Here is a 20032-nt window from a genome sequence, read left to right as displayed (position 1 = left end):
AGGGTGATGTGCTCCAGACAAGGCTTAACGCTGGGTGTGCTGGCCTCTGTATGCAAGGGTGCCTGGCCTTACAGACCCCGGCTGGGAAGAGGCAAAAAAGGCTACGGTGCCTTGGGAAAAGGGGGGGGGGGGGGAATCTCAGTCAAATCACGGGCCATGTTAAGCCTAGTAACCAGCGTAACGAGAATAGGGTCAGTCCGCAGTGGGAGAGCTGGGTAAAACACAGCAGGACTACCAGAGAATGTCACTATGGCAACCATGGCGAGGAGTCAGCGCCAATTCTCCGCTCGGTGTGGTGACGGATGGATGCGATTATACGCTCAGAAGGGTAAACTGAATCTTCTCGGGTAGGGGTGAAGAAATCGGTGGGAGGTGTTTCTGGGCTACCTGCACGCGGAAAAGCTTCCATTTTGGTCACCATGTCCGGGATCTTACGCTTGGTCAGCGACAACCAGAACAAGCCCCAGCCTTGGGCTCTCTCTAGAAGGCCTGCGTTGCCCAGGGAACGACCCGATGCACGCTTCCGCCAAGTAACGCTAACCCGCCGAGTGTGGAATGGGGGAAGGGACGGCCGGAAGTACATCCGGGGGAGTGGAAACGCAAGAGGAAAGGCTCAGGTCCGGGCTTCTAGAGCGACCGCTCTGCTCCGCGTCTCGGTGGTTCCGGAGGTGGCCACTGGCGTGGGAAATGCTGGCGCGCGCGGCGCGGCGTACGGGGGCCCTTTTGCTGAGGGTGAGTGCGAAGCAACCTTCTCCAAGGGTCAGGCCGGAGATCGCCTGGGTCCTCAGCTGGGAAGGAGCGGGATTTCAAGTTTCGGGAGAGAACTGGGGTCAGAGGTCATAGTACCCACGTGAGTCCCTCTTCGAGAACCCTTTAGGGTCGAGGTTTAGGGAGATGCCTCCGGGACAGGGACGGGGTGCCCCGCCGGCTGGGGTCTCTGCTAACCCTCGCCTTCCCCCTAGGGCTCCGTGCAGGCTTCTGGCCACGCTACGCGCCGCGCCTCTTCCGGATTGCCCCGAAACACCGTGGTACTGTTTGTGCCGCAGCAGGAGGCCTGGGTGGTTGAGCGAATGGGCAGATTCCACCGGATCCTGGAGCCTGTGAGAGTCTCTTCTGCCCACCCCGGGCCCGCCTGATACCCACTTCCCTCACGACATCGGGAGATGGGGTGGGACCTCTTTGGGGCCTGCCCTCACCTTTGGCTTCCAGCTCCCTAGGCCAGACCTGGCAGACCCAGGCTGCTGACCCTCATACCCATGTTACCACTTTTTCCTATTGCCCTACTATCCCACAGGCTCCATTCTTGGAATCTCCCCTATGCACCTTCTCAGCTTCACCTGTCTGCATGGAGAAGGCGGCTCTGCTGGCTCCCATTCCCTTGATTCTCCATGCCGTTCACAGAGCCAGCCTTGCCTTCCTATCCTCTTGGGCTTCCCTACCAGAGACACCCCCAGCCTCTGCTTTTCTGGGCGTGTTCCATATGTTGATTCCCTACCCACTTGTGGCTTAGCTTGGATCCCAACCCTACAGCCCCTGTCCTTCTGAGGACCCATGACTCCTCTTCCCAGGGCTTGAACATCCTCATCCCTGTGTTAGACCGGATCCGATATGTGCAGAGTCTCAAGGAAATTGTCATCAATGTGCCTGAGCAGTCGGCTGTGACTCTTGGTGAGGACTGAAGGGTACAGGGTGACACTGGTGCTCTGAGGCCATTAGGATATGGTTGCAGGAGATCCAGAGCTTAGGAGAAAGACCTGATTGGGACCTGGAGGCCTGACCTTCCTTCTTTTCTCTCCTGCTCCTGCACTTGCAGACAATGTAACTCTGCAAATCGATGGAGTCCTTTACCTGCGTATCATGGACCCTTACAAGGTACCTGTCCCCTGCTTCATTCAGTTCCTAAGTTGCTCTCCTTACTAAAATCCCGCACCCAAGCTTCTTACACTATCCATGCCCCTTTCAGGCAAGCTATGGCGTGGAGGATCCTGAGTATGCTGTCACCCAGCTGGCTCAGACAACCATGAGATCAGAGCTTGGCAAACTCTCTCTGGACAAAGTCTTCCGGGTAAGGGGATCTCAGCCAGAGTTAGAGTTTGAAGACACATACCTGGCACTCTCATTCCTTTGTAGGGGTCAAGAACAGTCCCAGGTCCTTCTCAGCTTAGACCGTTCTTGGGTGAGTTGAGGCCATGGAGCTTATACCTCTCTTCCTCCAGGAGCGGGAGTCCCTGAATGCTAGCATTGTGGATGCCATCAACCAGGCTGCTGACTACTGGGGCATCCGCTGCCTCCGTTATGAGATCAAGGATATCCATGTGCCACCCCGGGTGAAAGAGTCCATGCAGATGCAGGTGAGGGCCAGGGAGGGATGGGGAAGAGGACTTCAGGATGCTCCAGTTGCATGGGAACCTGGACTCCCTTCCCTCTGTTGATGGGTACAGTTGCAGGTCTCTGTAAGAGTTTACTCTGGTTTCTTGTTGATGGGGATTGCTGGGGGCTTTCAGGTGGAGGCAGAGCGGAGGAAACGGGCCACAGTTCTAGAGTCTGAGGGGACCCGAGAATCAGCCATCAATGTGGCAGAGGGGAAGAAGCAGGCACAAATCCTGGCCTCCGAGGCAGAAAAGGCTGAACAAATAAATCAGGCAGCAGGTCAGCAGAGGCTAGAGGCTGAGGGAGGAGCAGGGCATGGGTTTGAGGGTTGGTGCTGGGACAGGAGCTTTGGGGTATCCTGACCTCGTGGGTCAAGCTTTGTCTTTTTCTTCCAGGAGAGGCCAGTGCGGTGCTTGCCAAGGCCAAGGCTAAAGCTGAAGCTATTCGCATCCTAGCTGCAGCTCTGACACAGCATGTGAGAAGCCCCTGGGTGGGAGTGGGGGACAGGAATCTACCCTTAGGAGAAGTTCCTGCTGTTGTGGGTTCCACTGAGCCAGATTACATGATCTCTTGTATTATCATCTGCATATCCCCTTTCCAGGAACCTGACTTCTCTCCACTTCCCCCCGTTCCCCTTCTCCAAGTCTGTGATCTCTGACTTTATCCCTTCTGTGGCCACAGAATGGAGATGCAGCAGCCTCACTGACTGTGGCTGAGCAGTATGTCAGCGCGTTCTCCAAACTGGCCAAGGACTCCAACACTATCCTGCTGCCCTCCAACCCCGGCGATGTCACCAGTATGGTGGCTCAGGTTAGAGTGCCCGGAGGACCTGGCACAGGGCACCAATTCCAGAGACTGAGACCCTACCACAACTGTCACCACTTACACACCATAGAGGCCTTCAGAGAGCCCCGAGACCTAGACCTCTCTTCATTCCCTCTAGAAAACGAACCTCTAAGAAGGAGCCACGGTCACTCACCCTTGGGGATAGGGAAGCTCTTGAGACACCTTTTCTCTTTTTTTGCAGATCCCTATACCGGTATTCTGAGGGTGACCCTGCTCTGGTAGTTTGTAAGATTCCCAGAACCAACTCCAAAGCTCGTAAGACAGAGGCTTGAGATGGAGAGAAAGGAAAAACAAGCTTACTGGCCCCAGCTCCACCCTCCTCATTTTAGCCATTGGTGGGTTGGGCTATGCCTTCTGCCATGTGTCCTTATGGCTCTGTCTCTGTCCCTCTCCTCAGGCCATGGGTGTGTATGGGGCCCTCACCAAAGCCCCAGTGCCAGGGGCCCAGGACTCAGTCTCCAGCGGGAGCAGCAGAGATGTCCAGGGCAGAGATGCAAGTCTTGATGAGGAATTCGATCGAGTCAAGCTGAGTTAATGGCGCAAGGCTTCACCAGGGAGACTGGGGGCAGGGAAGTGGCGCTCCCAGACTGGCTCTAGCCTCCCTGCCAAGATTTTGGTTATTATTTTTTTATTTGAACTTGAATCATGTAATAAACTCACCAGTGACGAACCAGAAACTGTCCTCTCTGATTGGGAAGTGAAGTTGGCAAAATTACCAGTGTTTTCCCTGGATATCCGCTCCCGCAATCCAGTCCTGTCAGGTCTTGGGAGCTGATTCTTCTATGAGCAAGTATGAACTTCATGTGAAGTGAAATCATCCTTTCTGTCTTCAGGAGAAGCTGTGGGATAGGGTGGAAGGATTAAGCCACATACCTACTGAACTGCCTCCTGGGGAGTATAGTCTCCCCTCCTGCTAAGTGTGGAGCTGTGAATTTGAGCAGGTGTTTGGGGGGATTTTTTATGGGAAAGAGGACTGCCCTGGCAGGGTAGTACTGTTGAGTGTGTAAAGGGTCTTCAGGGACTGAGGACACTCATTCATTCATTCAAAAACATAATGCTGTCTACTGTGTGCTAACACAGTGCTAGACATGGCTTACAGAAGTAACTGAGACCCACTGGTCCCTGCTTTCACAGAATACCAGGTTGGGGAGGGGAGACAGACAATGAAGCAGACAGAGATACAGGGTGATAAGTGCTGTAATTGAGGAAAGTTCTGGCTGAGGGTTCCGGGAGGGGGGGGGGAGCATGTCACCTTGTGGGCAGCAAGGTTGCCAACTCTGCCATGAGCTCAGGCTGGAAAAGTTAATGCGGTCACCAGGCTAGGGTTTGGGACTAGGATATTCAAAGGCCCACAACTCCGGAGAAGTTGGCACATTCAGAATTGTTTGCTGTGGCTGAAGGGTAGGGTGTTGGGGCATGTGACTATGGCAAGAGCCAAATCACAGGGAGATAGAGTCCTGAAGAGTTTGGACTTTATCCTTAGGGTGAGGGGATCCATGAAGGCTTTTTCCCCAGTTCCCATGAAGAATTTTAAGAAGATTGAGGTAATCACATTAGAATTTACCTTACATAATGGTAGACTTGTCCTGCTACCATATGGACGGGATTTGAAGGAGAGATGGAAGGCTGGAAGGACAGTAAGAAGGCTGCCTCGGTGATCCTGGAAAGGGTGGTAAGGCCTGAACTGAGGTAAGGGGCCATCTGGATGGATGTGGAGGGATGGCATTTTGACATATTTTTGAATTAGAATTTATTCATTTATCCATTTGATAACTATTTATTGAACCCCAACTATACGCCAGGCATTGAGGATTATAGTGATGAAGACAAAATTCCCTGCTCTATTTGGAAGGGACAAACCATTAATAAGATGTATAGTATTTCAGATGCTGGTGAGTTGTGCCATAGGGGAAATTAAAGAAAGGGAGGGAGATGGGGAATTTGGGGATAGGAGGCTCTAGCATTAAGTAGAGGGTTCCAGGAAAGCTCACTGATGTTATATGTAGGCTTAGCTATGGAGATGAGGGGAAGACCCATTTGGGCACCTAGGAGTAAAACTGACAGAGGAGATGGCAAATGCAAAGGCCCTGAGGCAGAGCATGGCTGTCTTATAGCTGGAAGAGCACAGCAGCTACAAGTGGGCGGAGCAGAGAAACAAGTGGTGGCTACAGGAACTTGAGGGACGCGAGAAGCTGCTGTGCAGACTGTGAGGACCTGGGCTTTGCTCTGAGACGAGAAACCAGTGGAGAGGTTTTTCTAGCTCAATAGTAGCTTTACTGAGAAATAATTCACAGACAATACAGTTCACCCATTTCAAATGTAAACTCAGTAACTGGTAGTATATTCACAGTCTTGTGCAACATCACAATTTTAGCATTTTCATCTCCACTCCCCCATCCCCACCACGCCACAAAACCCTGCACCCATTAGCAACCACTCCCCTGCCCGCTAGCCCTAGGAACCACCAAACTTACTGTCTCTGCAGATTTACATATTCATATAAATGAATAATAAGATATGTGCTGTTTTGTGATTGGCCTCTTTCACTCAGCGTAATGTTTTTAAGGTTCATCCATGTGGTAGCATGTAGCAGTGCATCATTCCTCTTTATGGCTGAACAATATTCTATTGTATAGACATTTTACATATTGTTTATTCAGCAGTGAAGACCATTTGGGTTGTTTCTACCTTTTGGCTATATTAAGGATAATGCTACTATGAACCTTCATGTGCAAGTTTTGTGTGGACATATGTTCTCATTTCTCTTGGGTGTACACCTAGGAATGGAATTGCTGGGTCATATGGTAACTCTGTGTTTAACCTTTAGAACTGCGGAACTGTTTCCCAGAGCTGCTGCACCATTTTACAATCCAAACAGCAGTGTATGAAGATTCAGATTTCTCCACATCCACACTGTAACAACACCAGTAATTTGTTCTCTTTTTGATTATAGCCATTTAGTGGGTTTGAAGTGGTATCTCCAGTGTTTCCTTGATGGCTAATGATGCTGAGTATCTTTTCATTTGTTTATTGGTCATTTATATGTCTTCTTTGGAGAAATGTCTCTTCAGTCCCTTTGCCCATTTTTAAACTGGATTATTTGTCTTGTTATTACTGAGTTGTAAGATTCAGTGAAAGACTTGGAGAGGAGGAATAATAAAATCTATCATTTGGAGTCAGCTAAACAAAGGGGGAAAATAAATATTTATCTCTGTTTTACAGATGAGGTAATGCTCAGTGACGACACTGAGTGGCAGAGATAGGAATCAAGCTAAGTTTGATTCCAGAGGCCTAGTTCTTAGTCTTAACCAAGAATGGACTTGGTTCTCTGAACTCTTCTTCCAGCTGAGTCCCTTGCCCTCAATTCTAAATTACCATAATCCTCCATCCAACTCTGCGTCTCGGGCCGCCCTGCGCTCCTAGGCGCACTTCCTCGGGGCCGTCGGCAGATGGCGTCGGGCCCCGCGGGCCGCCCTGTCTGCGCGCGCACGTCGGGGGTGCCGGGCCGCAGGCGCCGCCACCGCACTTCCGGGCGCCGGTCAAGGTGAGTCGGAGTCTCTGAGAGCCCCTCACAGGCCCCTCTGCCCCCAGTCGGGGAGCGCGCGCCTCAGCTCCCAGGCTAGCGTGCCGGGACCGGGGTCAGGGGGCCCAGACGGAGGCGGGTAGCACCCGGAGGACGTCTGGGTCCCGGCGAGGCCCAAGCGGCCCCGAATGCCGCGCCTCTGCCCTGCTGGGGGAGGTCGCTCTCGCGGCCCGCTGCCGTCCGGCCGTCCGGATGCGGAGCGTGATTCCTCCCCCGTCTCCTCGTCCCCGCCAGGCGGCGCCGTTGCCCGGCCCGGTTCTCCCTCGGCTGCGAGCCGGGCCGCCCCAGGCGGGTAGAGATTGGCGCGGAGAGAGGTGGAGGAGCGGGCTGTCAGAGCAGCCTCCCGCTTGGAATGTTTCCCCCCTGGACTGTGTTTTCGCTGTTAGGATCTTCTGGAGTACATGTGCAAATTCCTGTGCTCCACCCCCAGAGATCCTGCTTCAGTAGGTCTGGGGTGGGCCCTGGAAATCAGCATTTTTAACAACCGCTCCAGGTTGATGCCTGCCCATAGTCTGCGGAGCTCACCTTCAGAAACACTGGTAAAACAGTGGAGAGGAACGTTGCACTAGGTTGGCTATGGGTCTGCTTATGTTCAGGAAGGCTTCCAAGAGGAAGTGAGTCTAGCTGGACTTTGTATTGAGAGACCAGAATATCTACTGGCTCTTTGCTCCACAGTGATGAATTCCCGCTGTCGCCAACACCAGGATGCAGAAGATATCAGTGCTGCTCTTCCTGGCCTGGGTCAGCTTCCTCTTCTACGCAGGCATCGCCCTCTTCACCAGTGGCTTCCTGCTCACCCGTTTGGAGCTCACCAACCATAGCAGCTGCCAAGAGCCCCCAGGCCCTGGGTCCCTGCCATGGGGGAGCCGAGGGGAGCCCGGGGCCTGCTGGATGGCTTCTCGATTCTCCCGGGTTGTGTTGGTGCTGATAGATGCTCTGCGATTTGACTTTGCCCAGCCCCAGCGCTCACGCGTTCCTGGGGAGCCTCCTGTCTCCCTGCCCTTCCTGGGCAAGCTGGGATCCTTGCAGAGGATCCTGGAGATTCAGCCCCACCATGCCAGGCTCTACCAATCAAAGGCTCACCCCCCCACCACCACCATGCAGCGCCTCAAGGCCCTCACCACTGGCTCACTGCCTACCTTTATTGATGCTGGAAGTAACTTTGCCAGCTACGCCATAGTGGAAGACAATCTCATTAAGCAGCTTGCCAATGCAGGTTAGTCTGGGCCTCTTTGGAGGCCAGGAGTATCTTGGCAAATTTCTTCTTTAGAAGTCAGAGAGCGTGGGGCCGGCCCGGTGGCGCAAGCAGTTACGTAAGCGCACTCCGCTGCGGAGGCTGCGGAGGCTGGGGGTCGCCAGTTCGGATTCCAGGCGTGCACCAACACACTGTGGTGGCCTCCCATATAAAGTGGAGGAAGAGGGGCACGGATGTTAGCCCAGGGCCAGTCTTCCTCAGCAAAAAAAAAAAAAAAAAAAGGAGGATTGGCAGATGTTAGCGTGGGGCTGATCTCCTCACACACCCAAAAAAAAGAAGTCAGAGAGCCAGAACTTGGAGTGCCCACTTGCATGCTTGACTATGCTGTGAGAGGACAGGGAGGACAGAGTAGGAGAAAGAGACCAGGGCCCTGCATGCAGGAAGTGCAGGTCTGAGCTTTGTCCTTCTGGAGTTTCTAATCTGTATGGGGTGTTGGTTTTACTTTTTTTTTGTGTGTGTGTGTGAGGAACATCAGCCCTGAGCTAACATCTGATGCCAGTCCTCCTCTTTTTGCTGAGGAAGACTGGCCCAGGCCTAACATCTGTGCCCATCTTTCTCTACTTTATATGGCACACCGCCACAACATGGCCTGACAAGCGGTGCATCGGTGCGCGCCCGGGATCCGAACCCAGGCCGCCAGCAGCGGAGCGTGTGCAGTTAGCCACTACACCACGGGGCCGGCCCCTGGTGTGACTTTTGGGGAGCTCTCAGTGAAGGGGCAGGGGAGAGATGAAGAGGAGAAGATGTGGGTCTGGTACCCTCACAAGTCTGGAGGAGAGAGCAGAGGGTCCAGGCCCTGTTCACTCACTGATAATACCCAGGAAAAATGGAGCAGTGGAGATAGCCAGAGACTGAGAACTAGCAGAGCCTTTTGTGGGAACAAGGAGTGAGAGGTCTGGGTGGAGCATGGTTATCAGGGGAAGCTTCCTAGCAGAAAATTTTAGACCATGCAGGATAAAGAGTTGCTGGATGGAACTGCTGTGCCTTAGAGTACATGGTTGGGATTTCTGATGGGCCTTTAAGGGGTTTCTTCTCTTTTCCCTGCCCTGACTGCTACTCAGGCTGTGACCCACTCTCGTTTTCCTGCAGGAAGGCGTGTGATCTTCATGGGAGATGATACCTGGAAAGATCTTTTTCCTGGAGCTTTCTCCCAAGCTTTCTTCTTCCCATCCTTCAATGTCAAAGACCTACACACAGTGGACAATGGCATCCTGGAACACCTCTACCCAACCAGTGAGCATGGAGCCAGAGGCAGGGCTGACTAAGACTGGGAGCTGGGGAGGGCCACTTCAGTCTACAAATTCTGAGCCTCCTATGGGTGCAGTGGCCTGGGCTTGTGTACCTGACATAGGAGTGTCAGAGCCTGGCTGGGGTTGAGAAGTGGGCCTTAGTCCCCTGTGCTCATTGTTCTCCCTTTACAGTGGACAGTGGTGAATGGGATGTGCTGATTGCTCACTTCCTGGGTGTGGATCACTGTGGCCACAAGCATGGCCCTCACCACCCTGAAATGGCCAAGAAACTTAGCCAAATGGACCAAGTGATCCAGTGAGTGTGAGATATTGGCTGGGAGAGTGGGTTTGTGTCTGTGAATTTCAGGATATATGGTCCTGAGAGAAGAAGTACTTGTCCTGGAGCCTCTTTCTTATCTGAATTCTGTCTTCTCTAGGCCTTTTTCTGAAGCTAGAGGCGTTGTCCATCTTGAGTGACTTAGCATGTGGCTTTGGGCAGTAGGGTCATGACCGAAGAGATGTCTCTTTGCCAAAGGTCTAGGCCCTACTAATGGAAGTTATGGCTGGGGGTGAATGGGTCCCTGGGAAAATCTTTATCCATCCCTACCCCCTGACATGTTTCTTGGCCCCCAGGGGACTTGTGGAGCGTCTGGAGAATGACACATTGCTGGTGGTGATTGGGGACCATGGCATGACCATGAGTGGGGACCATGGAGGGGACAGTGAACTGGAGATCTCAGCTGCACTTTTTCTGTACAGTCCCACAGCCCTCTTCACCAGTGCCCCACCAGAGGTGAGGCCTGAGGTGTGCTTTATCTGCTCTCTCGGTATTAACCCCTGTCGTGATCACAGCTTCCTTGTGGATCCCTTCATTTTAGGCCCCCAAATTCATGACACTGGGTGTCCCCCATTCTCATGTCCTACCTAGGCCCCTATGTCTTCCATCCCAAACACTGACCTCAGCTCTGTGGTGAACTGACCCCTGTCCTTGTCCTCTAGGAGCCAGAGATAGTTCCTCAAATCAGCCTGGTACCTACGCTGGCCCTGCTGCTGGGCCTCCCCATCCCGTTTGGGAACATTGGGGAGGTGATAGCTGAGCTGTTCTCAGAGGTCGAAGACTCCCAGCCTCACTTCTCTGCTCTGGCCCAAGCCTCAGCTCTCCATCTCAATGCCCAGCAGGTAGGTAGTAGGCTGGGCTTCCAGGTGATAGAACTAGGGTGGGCATGGGAGAAGCATAACGACCTGCTCCATCATCCTTTGTTCAGTCTTAATCCCACCTTTCATGGCCATTATCCTTCCCTTCCTAGCTGTCCTGGACAGAATTTGGGTCCCTGATTTGCAGGTACTCCCTTTGGTAATACCTATCTTTGCCTCTGTCCTAATTTATATCTCTGACTTGTTCCCTTTGGCCTCTGACCTATTCCGCCAGGTGTCCCGATTTCTTCACACCTACTCAGCTGCTGCTCAGGACCTCCAAGTTAAGGAGCTTCATCGCCTGCAGCACCTCTTCTCCAAGGCCTCTGCTGACTACCAGTGGCTTCTGCAGAGCCCCCAAGGGGCTGAGGCGGCACTGCAGGCTGTCATTCCTGAGCTGCAGCAGTTCCTGCGGGGAGTTCAGTCCATGTGCATTGAGTCTTGGGCTCATTTCTCTCTGGTCCGCATGGCAGGGGGTGCTGCTCTCTTGGCTGCTGCCTGCTTGCTCTGCCTTCTGGTATCCCAGTGGGCAACATCCCCAGGCTTCTACTTCTGCCCTCTCCTGCTAATCCCCATGGCCCAGGGTCTGACTGGGGCCATAGCATGTGCTGGACTCCTGGCAACTAGTGGGCTGAAGCTGGATCCAGTGGTTCTAGGGGCTATGGCTGCAGTGGGCTCACTTCTGCCTTTTCTGTGGAAAGCCTGGGCTGACTGGGGCTCCAAGAGGCCCCTGGCAGCCCTCCTTCCCATGCCTGGGCCTGTCTTGTTACTCTTGTTCATTCGCTTTGCTGCTTTCTTCTCTGATAGCTTTGTTGTAGCTGAGGCTAGGGCCACCCCTTTCCTTTTGGGCTCACTCATCTTGCTCCTGGTTGCCCGGCTTCACTGGGAGGGCAGGCTGCTGCCACCTAAGCTACTCACAATACCCCGCCTTGGCCTTTCAGCCCCAACAGGCCCCCCACAGCACAATGGTGCGCAGGCCCTGGGGCTCGGAATCGGGTTACTTTTATGTATAAGGCTAGCTGGGCTTTTTCATCGCTGCCCTGAAGAGACACCTGCGTGCCGCTCTTCTCCCTGGCTGAGTCCCCTGGCGTCCATGGTGGGTGGTCGAGCCAAGAATTTGTGGTATGGAGCCTGCGTGGGGGCGCTGGTGGCCCTGTTAGCTGCTGTGCGCCTATGGCTTCGCCGCCATGGTAATCTCAAGAGCCCTGAACCCCCTGTACTCTTTGTGCGCTGGGGGCTGCCTGTAATGGTACTGGGCACTGCTGCCTATTGGGCATTGGCATCGGGGGCAGATGAAGCACCCCCACGTCTCCGGGCCTTGGTCGCTGGGGCATCAGTAGTGCTGCCTAGGGCTGTGGCAGGGTTGGCCGCTTCAGGGCTCATGCTGCTTCTCTGGAGGCCTGTGACAGTGCTGGTGAAGGCTGCGACGGGTGCTCCAAGGAGCAGGACTGTCCTCACTCCCTTCTCAGGCCCCCCCACTTCTCAGGCTGACCTGGATTATGTGGTTCCTCAAATCTACCGGCATATGCAGGAGGAGTTCCGGGGCCAGCTAGAGAGGACCAAACCTCAGGGCCCCCTGACTGTGGCTGCCTATCAGTTGGGGAGCGTCTACTCAGCTGCTATGGTCACGGCCCTCACCCTCTTGGCCTTCCCACTCCTGCTCTTGCATGCAGAGCGCATTAGTCTTGTGTTCCTGCTTCTGTTTCTGCAGAGCTTCCTTCTCCTGCATCTGCTTGCTGCTGGGATACCCATCACCACCCCTGGTAAATACACGTCTCAGCCCTGATTCCTCCAGGGACAGTAGTGATGTGAGTTCGGCCCCTCGTGTTTTCAGGGAGGTGTTGCTCTTCAGGTTCTTCACCTTGACACAGGGTCTCATGCCCCACACAGTTGGGAGGGTCTTCCTGATGTCCTCGCTCTTATCTGCTGTAGCCAAGCTAACTGATCCCTGCCATTGACTCTCAGGGCCAGCAGGGTTCGTGGAGGAGGGAGACAAAAAGTACTCCAAGATTCATTTATTATGGAGATGCTGCATCCTCATGCTCATGAGGATGAGCGCATTTCCTGATTTTCCAGTGATGGGAGTGGTGAATTGAGTATATAATGTCATAGTGAGCTTTGTGTATATTAGAGAGAGAAAGAGATTGACCACAGTGGGGTTCAGATTAGAGTAATGGGGCTTCGTGCCACAGAAGGAATTAGAATAACAGAGTGCTGACTATAGAGACGTTGGGGTGATGGGGTGTGTGTGTGAGAATTAGCACTGAAGTGGTAGGAGTATATGGTCATAGGGCAGCAGGCTATGGATTAGGAAATGGGATGTGACTGTAGAGAGGCATATCTCTCCCTGCAGGTCCTTTTACTGTGCCATGGCAGGCAGTCTCTGCTTGGGCCCTCATGGCCACTCAGACCTTCTACTCCACGGGCCACCAGCCTGTCTTTCCAGCCATCCACTGGCATGCAGCCTTCGTGGGATTCCCAGAGGGTCATGGCTCCTCTACGTGGCTGCCTGCTTTGCTGGTGGGAGCCAACACCTTTGCCTCCCATCTCCTCTTTGCAGGTACCTCCTCATTCCTCTCTTGCTTCTATTGTTTACTCTGGCTTTGTGGAAGGAAAGGAAACCCCTGGAATTGAGTGGGGAGATGTGATTTTGTTGGATCTTTGGCGCCCCTTGGCCTACACTAATTGGAGGCTGAGCCAGCGAGGGTGGTTGGGGGCAAGGGTGGCCTGGCCCCTGGGTTCTCCATTGATTCTAGCCCTGTCTTCCTCTGAGGTAGTAGGTTGCCCATTGCTCCTGCTCTGGCCCTTCCTATGTGAGAGTCAAGGGCCCCAGAGGAGGCGGCAGGCCCCAGGGAATGAAGCTGAGGCCAGAGTCAGTTCTGAGGAGGAGGAGGAGCCGCTCATGGAGATGCGGCTCCGGGATGCGCCTCACCACTTCAATGCAGCACTGCTGCAGCTGGGCCTCAAGTACCTGTTTGTCCTTGGTATTCAGGTGGGTGCAGGGGCATGATCACGGAGTTAAGAACCTTTTCTCATGTGTATGCATCACATTCTTTCTTTCATACTTTGCCAAAACCCTGGGAGAGAGTCTTGGCTGAGGTACAGATAAGTGAAGTGGTTGCGCAAGGCCAGTGGCCTCAAATGGCAGTATTGAGACTTGAACCTGGGTCTCCTTAATCCTAGTCTTGGATTGGTTCCTCTCTACAAGCTCGATCTGGACCTTCCTGGTTGCATTTGGGGATTACTGCATTAGTGGACGGACTGGAAAAGCTGAGGCGATGGTCAGGATTCTTCCTCCTGTCCTTCAGAGGCAGAAGGTATGACTCTGACATCTTCCTCCACCCTGGAAGGCAGAGCCTGAGTGTTAGTGGCACAGATGGATAGTGCTTGCCCAAGGTCACACAGTGAGTCATGGTGGGGACAGGAAAAGAATTAGGTGTCCTAATTCCTGGCCCAGGGTTTTTTCTACTGACACACAGTATTTTCCTACTTGTCCTGTTCTTCATAGGGGCCTACAGCAAGACTCTCTTTGACCCGCTTCCTCCTCCCCTTCCCAAGTAACTTGACCCCTCCTCTCCTCCCTTAGATTCTGGCCTGTGCCTTGGCAGCCTCCATCCTCCGCAGGCATCTCATGATCTGGAAGGTGTTTGCCCCCAAGTGAGTGGATTTTCTTGAGAGGTAGAGGTTTTGGGGAGGGTAAAGCTTGGAGCAAAGAATGAACATCCAGGGTTCTTCTAGGGTGGACAGGGTTTTGCCTTAGCAGGGAAAGGCTCTAGACCTACTCTCAGTGTCCTCTGAGATTCTCTGCCTTTCTTTGCAGGTTCATTTTTGAGGCTGTGGGCTTCGTTGTGAGCAGCGTGGGACTTTTCCTGGGCATAGCTTTGGTGATGCGAGTGGATGGTGCTGTGAGCTCCTGGTTCAGGCAGCTAGTTCTGGCCCAGCAGAGGTAGCCTAGGCTGCGGGTGCTGGCTCCTGGCCACGGGGAGAGCTGGAGAACAATCTAGCCTGGCCTCTGTGGGTGCTGGATCATCTGAAAGAGAGGCTCAGCCACACCTCTTACCACCATGCAGCCAAGAGCTACTGGCATCTGGGAATTCATTATTTTATAATTCAAAATTACAGTGGGGCCTGATCCTTAACTCCTGCTTTGGATGCATCTGAGAGACTGGGGGATGGTCTCCAACATGGAATAAAATAATAATGTAAATATGTGTGTCTGAGATGTGGGGGAGTCCCTACTGACCTATAGGGGCTAGGGAGAGGGTGTCTCCCCTTTCACCAAGCACAGGTGGGATCAGCCATCTTATGCAGACCTGGCTGCACCTGAGAACCTTTGAGAAGTGGTTGGAGTTGTCTGAATTCATTCCCCTACCTCTTCCCAAATTACTCCTATTATCCACCTGCCATTTTGCTTGGCCATGCAACATATTTTATGCTTTGGCTGGTAAAAGAGATGGCGGAAAAAACAAGCCCAGGCATCATGAAGTGCACAGACTTTTAATGTCTAAAGCCCCAGGAGTATTGTGTCTCCTCCTTAACTGTGTCGTTTCACTCCAGAACACCCTTTGCCCTTCACTTGTGTTGAGGCCTCCCTAGTTTCCCAACCTGTGCTGGTTTTTATCAGACCTACTTGCCCATCTTACACAGCATTCCATCTTGTCCCATTGATTATTCCTGACTTGAAGCTAAAACTGTATGAATCTAATGCTCCTCATGCATGTCTCCTGTGCCCTCCATCCTCACTACTCCTGTGTCATGTTGAAGTACGGGCATGAAATCCTTGTGGAAATGTCCATCAAAGGAGTGGGGAAGAGGCTCTGAGGAGAAAGGGCAGGACTAGGGTTTGAGGTTTGAGAGTGCCCAGGACAGGAGGAGATGAGACTACTGAGAGAGAGAAGAACAGATGTTAAATGTGGGACAGCACTGACTTCTACTTGACTGGAAGAAGAAGAGAAGCTGAGCAGCAGTAAAGGTGTTCATGGCTGTAGTACCTAAAGGAGGAGTCCTAATTATTAATGGCCAACAGTCTCTAGTGCTACAGAGGTCAAATAAATGATAAAAAGTGTATATCATTCCAGGCAACTAGAGGATAGGATATTGGTAACTCTGGCAGGAATAGGTTTAATAATGCAAGGGGAGAGGTTAGGTCCCAGCTAGACTATAAAATGAATTAGGAAAAAAATCTCCTTCCCCCTCTTCAATCTGGTGGACACAACTCCCAAGCATCAGTTGGTGAATAGACAGTGCCTTTGTAAGAAGAAATAATGACTCTCCATCCCTGGCACCCCTGGGAAAGGTTTCAGTCCCCAGTCCCTCACCCTGTCCTCAGTCAGGTCCCCCCCTCCTTTTTTTTTTTTTTATCAGGGAGCCCCCTTCCCTTGAGCCTAAGGATAATCTGCTGATCTGCCAACCACTGTTTCTCTTTCTTCTGATCTATCTACGAGATCTTTTTAGGGAAAGATATGTTCACTATTAAAAATTCTTATCCCTGCCTTTTACTTGACATCAGATCCCATTCCACACTAACTTATTGTTTCTTTTTTTTAAAGAGCTTTATTGAGGTACAATTTACCATAAAATTCACCCACTTAAAGTGTACAATTAAGTGATTTTTGGTACATTCAAAGTTGTACAAGCATTACCACAATCAATCTTAGAACATTTTCATCAACCCAAGAAGAAACTTGATACTCTTTCCTATCACCCTCCAACCCTCCCCACCTCCACCTCTAGCCCTAGGCAACCACTGATCTACTTTCTGACCATATTTGCACATTCTGGACATTTCATATATATGGAATCATATAGTATGGGGAGTTTTCTATTTGGCTTCTTTCATTCCGCCTAATGTTTTCAATGTTCATCCATCTTGCACCATGTATCAGTACTCTGTTTCTTTTTATGGCCAAATAAGATTCCATTTTATGGATATATCACATTTTGTTTATCCATTCATCCATTGATAGACATTTGGGTTGTTTTCACCTTTTGGTTATTATGAATGATGCTGATATGAATGTCCATATACAAGTTTTGCTTGGACATACGTTTTTATTTCTCTTGGGTTTATACCTAGTGATATATTGTGGAATTGCTAGGTCATATGGTAAATCTATGTTTAACTTTTTGAGGAACTGCCAGTCTGTTTTCCAAAGCTGTTGCACCCTTTTACATTCCCATCAGCAGTGTATGAGGGTACCAATTTCTGCATATCCATGCCAATACTTATTATTATCTACCTTGGACTCTAACTATCCTAATGGGAGTGAAGTGGTATCTCATAGTGGTTTTGGTTTGCGTGTCCTTGATGACTAATGATGTTGAGCATCTTGTGCTTATTGGAGAACTGTCCGTTTAGATCCTTTGTTTTTTAATTGGGTTGTCTTTTTTTTTTAGCATTTTATTTATTTATTTATTTTTAAGTATTTATTTATTTAGTGTGTGTGTGTGTGTGTGTGTGTGTGTGTGTGTGTGTGAGGAATATCAGCCCTGAGCTAACATCCATGCCAATTCTCCTCTTTTTGGTGATGTGGGAGATCAAGATTTGGCCACCCTGAAATCTATCTCTTTACCTTGGTTGTTTTCTCTAGGGACATTTGACCTCCCCCACTAACTGCCTAAAGAATTTGACATGATGGCTCCTTTCTGGAACAGATCTATCATGATGGCTGTAAAGATAACGTAGGGTAAATGTTACAATAGGAAAGGCACCAACAAGCCCCTGTTATCAGAAGTTCTGTCTCTCTGGCCACATTCTCTGGATGACCCTGCGAAGAGTTGCCAGACAATCATTTACATTTATAAGGGAAATCTCCATTTGTAAAGGTATCTCCCTCTCTGTTTGGAGAAGAGAGGGGGATGAGCTCATTTCTAGTGACTTGTCAATGTGGAAGGTGAGGCCTTGAGCTACATAATAAACCTTACTCTTGTTTACTGTGCTTTAGTGGTAATCTCCTGTAACTGACTCCCCCCACCCCCAAAATCCTCCTTTGTCATTGGCTGAAAATGATATTTAAGACGAGAATTTCTGCTATTGTGTTGAGAAACGCAGTGTCCCTGCTTTCTCCCATGTATGCATGTTATTAAACTTGGTATTATTTTCTCCTGCTAACCTGTCTTGTTGATTATTTGGCCAGCCAGAAGAACCTTAAGGGAAAGGGCAGAGGGAGATTCTCCCTCTTCCCCCGACAGTTTTGGCGAGCCAGCCAGGAGAACCTTAAGGGAAAGGGCAGAGGGAGATTCTCCCTCTTCCCCCACAGTGAGAAAGACTGGCCCTGAGCTAACATCCGTGCCCATCTTCCTCCACTTTATATGGGATACCGCCACAGCATGGCCTGACAGGCGGTGTGTCAGTGCGTGCCCGGGATCTGAACCTGGGCCGCCAGCAGCAGAGCGCTCACACTTAACCGCTATGCCATGGGGCCGGCCCTGGGTTGTCTTTTTATTGTTGAGTTACAAGTGTCAACCTAAAGAGCAAATTTGCCCATTTTACCCTCAAAATGAATTTACTTGAGAATAGCCAAAAGAATTGTAATTTGGGATGTGCATGCTATTGCCTATGAATTATAGGCAAATCTGGAAAACAAAGGAGGGGATCTTGCTTTTATAGAGAAAAAGAGGGAGTAGGGAGGGGCTGTCCTTCTCCCAAAGGAAAGTCCATTGGGAGAAAATAATAGTTCAGGGTGGCAGCAGCTTCTCATTGGCTGAGCTGCAGCATTTCTCATTGGCTGGGCTGTTGATGGGGTGGGGAGAGAAATCTTCCTTCCTAGTAGAGTAGTTTTGCTTCCTGTCCAAGATGCAAGCTTCCATCTCTTCCTGTTTGGTGTAATTGATGATGTGTGACAGGGAGTGAGAGCTCCCCCTACAGGCCTTCCCGACTCCAATTTGGTTAAGGTTTCTTTTATTAATTTCCACATAAGCATTGTTTATAGTCTAGATATAAAATCTCTTATCAGATATATGATTTGCAAGTATTTTATCCATTCTTTGGGTTGTCTTTTCATTTTCTTGATAGTGTCCTTTGAAGCACAAAATTTTAAAATTTTGATGAAGTCCAATTCAACCTATTTTTTCTTTTGTTGTTTGTGCTTTTGGTGTCTTATGCAAGAAAGTATTGTCAAATGCCACAATTTGGTTTTAGAAAATTTTCATCACTCCCACAAATTCCCTACACGTTGTTTGTAATCAATTCCCAATCTCACCCCAGGCCACTGATCTGTTTTCTGTCTTTATAGATTTGTCTTTTCTGCATATTTCATATAATTGGAATCATGGAATATGTGGTCTTTTGATCTGGCTTCTTTGACATAGAATAATGTCTTTGAAGTTCATCTGTGTTGATGCATGTGTCACTTTTTGCCCCTTTTGATTTTTGTTGTTTGAAAAGCCTTTATTCATTTTTTTTTTTTGCCCCTTTTTATTGATGAGTCATATTCCATTGTATTGCTGTGATCAACTGATGGACATTTGGATTGTTTTCAGTGTTAACTATTATGAATATTTTTGTAGCTGCTATGAGCATTTGCATACAAGTGTTGGTGTAGACATATGTTCTAATTTCTCTTGGGAGGATTCCTTGGAGTGGAATTGCTGATTCATAAGGTAAGCTTATGATTAACTTTTTAAGAAACTGCCAAACTGGTTTCCAAAGTAACTGTACTATTTTATATTCCCACCAGCAATGTATGAGAGTTCCAGTTTCTCCACATCCTCACCAACATTTGGTATTATCTGTGTTTTTTATTGTAATCATTCATATGTGCATAGTGATATCTCATGGTTTTAATTTGCATTTCCCTAATGGCTAATGATGTTGAGCATCTTTTTATGTGCTTCTTAGTCATTTGTGTATCTTTTTTGGTAAAATGTCTATTCATATTTTTCTGCCCATCTTAAAATGGTTTTTTTAAATAATTTTATTTATTTATTTTTCCCCCAAAGCGCCAGTAGATAGTTGCATGTCATAGCTGCACATTCTTCTAGTTGCTGTATGCGGGACATGGCCTCAGCATGGCCGGAGAAGCGGTGCTTCGGTGCGTGCCCGGGGTCCGAACCCGGGCCGCCAGCAGCAGAGTGTGCCCACTTAACCACTAAGCCACGGAGCTGGCCCTTAAAATGGTTTTAAAAAATTTTACTATTGAGCTTTGAGAATTACACAATGTGGATACGAGTCCATTATGACATATATAATTTGCAAATAATTTTTCCCACTTTGAGACTTTTCTTTGAATTTTCTTGATGATGTCTTTGTAGCACAAGAGTTTTTAATTTTAATGAAGTTCAGCTTATCCATTTTGAGTTGATTTTATGTATGGTAAGGGTCGCAGCATTTTTGTTGTTTTTTGCTTATGGATATCCAATTCTCCTAGCTCCATTTGTTGGAAGGATTGGGCAGGTACCTGTGAGCAGTGCAGGCTGCACAGCACAGGGCCGTGCTGCCAGCAGTCAGGCTGCGTGGGTTGAGCAGACTACGGCGTGCGTGTTGGTGCTCCACGGTGAGCAGAGAAAAGACAGGCTGATGACCAACAGCCTTGGTCTCTGATTACCAAGGGTCTC

At 50.2% G+C, this 20032-nt stretch overlaps 2 protein-coding genes across 6 annotated transcripts; both read left to right on the top strand.

Moving 5' to 3' along the window:
• Positions 1 to 398: 398 nt before the first annotated feature.
• On the top strand, positions 399 to 3893 carry STOML2 (stomatin like 2). 3 transcript variants are annotated; one of them, XM_058523454.1, is made up of 10 exons: positions 403 to 732; positions 963 to 1100; positions 1569 to 1668; positions 1814 to 1872; positions 1964 to 2065; positions 2217 to 2351; positions 2505 to 2649; positions 2766 to 2845; positions 3052 to 3180; positions 3614 to 3893. In XM_058523454.1, exons 1-10 carry the CDS (start codon positions 556 to 558, stop codon positions 3749 to 3751), a joined length of 1203 nt encoding a protein of 400 aa, XP_058379437.1. In that variant the 5' UTR covers positions 403 to 555; the 3' UTR covers positions 3752 to 3893. The 3 variants fall into 3 exon arrangements, with proteins under 3 accessions (XP_058379438.1, XP_058379437.1, XP_058379439.1); XM_058523456.1 differs by lacking the exon at positions 403 to 732 and adding an exon at positions 779 to 850; XM_058523455.1 differs by lacking the exon at positions 3052 to 3180 and having other exon boundaries at positions 399 to 732.
• Positions 3894 to 6701: 2808 nt separating this feature from the next.
• Positions 6702 to 14686, top strand: PIGO (phosphatidylinositol glycan anchor biosynthesis class O). 3 transcript variants are annotated; one of them, XM_058523428.1, is made up of 11 exons: positions 6702 to 6760; positions 7475 to 8015; positions 9144 to 9287; positions 9476 to 9599; positions 9917 to 10076; positions 10283 to 10462; positions 10713 to 12240; positions 12831 to 13037; positions 13255 to 13469; positions 14064 to 14134; positions 14298 to 14686. In XM_058523428.1, the coding sequence occupies exons 2-11, from the start codon at positions 7505 to 7507 to the stop codon at positions 14425 to 14427; spliced, it is 3270 nt and encodes a 1089-aa protein (XP_058379411.1). In that variant the 5' UTR covers positions 6702 to 6760; positions 7475 to 7504; the 3' UTR covers positions 14428 to 14686. The 3 variants fall into 3 exon arrangements, with proteins under 3 accessions (XP_058379411.1, XP_058379412.1, XP_058379413.1); XM_058523429.1 differs by lacking the exon at positions 6702 to 6760 and adding an exon at positions 13661 to 13794 and having other exon boundaries at positions 6778 to 8015; positions 14298 to 14387; XM_058523430.1 differs by lacking the exons at positions 6702 to 6760; positions 13255 to 13469; positions 14064 to 14134; positions 14298 to 14686 and having other exon boundaries at positions 6778 to 8015; positions 10713 to 12285; positions 12831 to 12918.
• Positions 14687 to 20032: the final 5346 nt, after the last annotated feature.

The sequence above is a fragment of the Diceros bicornis genome, chromosome 28, assembly GCF_020826845.1.
Source record: "Diceros bicornis minor isolate mBicDic1 chromosome 28, mDicBic1.mat.cur, whole genome shotgun sequence".
Classification (NCBI taxonomy): domain Eukaryota; kingdom Metazoa; phylum Chordata; class Mammalia; order Perissodactyla; family Rhinocerotidae; genus Diceros; species Diceros bicornis.
The sequence above is the reverse complement of the archived record's forward strand: the minus strand, read 5'-3'. Positions and strand labels throughout refer to the sequence as shown.

What these genes read in the sequence shown, in the direction of transcription:
- STOML2 (XM_058523454.1), top strand. Translation starts at nt 556, where the DNA reads ATGGGGGAAGGGACGGCCGGAAGTACATCCGGGGGAGTGGAAACGCAA. An exon ending in CGGGGGCCCTTTTGCTGAGG is followed by an intron (nt 733 to 962) that starts GTGAGTGCGAAG and finishes CCTTCCCCCTAG; the next exon opens with GGCTCCGTGCAGGCTTCTGG. An exon ending in TCACCAGTATGGTGGCTCAG is followed by an intron (nt 3,181 to 3,613) that starts GTTAGAGTGCCC and finishes CCCTCTCCTCAG; the next exon opens with GCCATGGGTGTGTATGGGGC.
- PIGO (XM_058523428.1), top strand. Translation starts at nt 7,505, where the DNA reads ATGCAGAAGATATCAGTGCTGCTCTTCCTGGCCTGGGTCAGCTTCCTC. An exon ending in GGAACACCTCTACCCAACCA is followed by an intron (nt 9,288 to 9,475) that starts GTGAGCATGGAG and finishes CTCCCTTTACAG; the next exon opens with TGGACAGTGGTGAATGGGAT. An exon ending in TGTTTGTCCTTGGTATTCAG is followed by an intron (nt 13,470 to 14,063) that starts GTGGGTGCAGGG and finishes CTCCTCCCTTAG; the next exon opens with ATTCTGGCCTGTGCCTTGGC.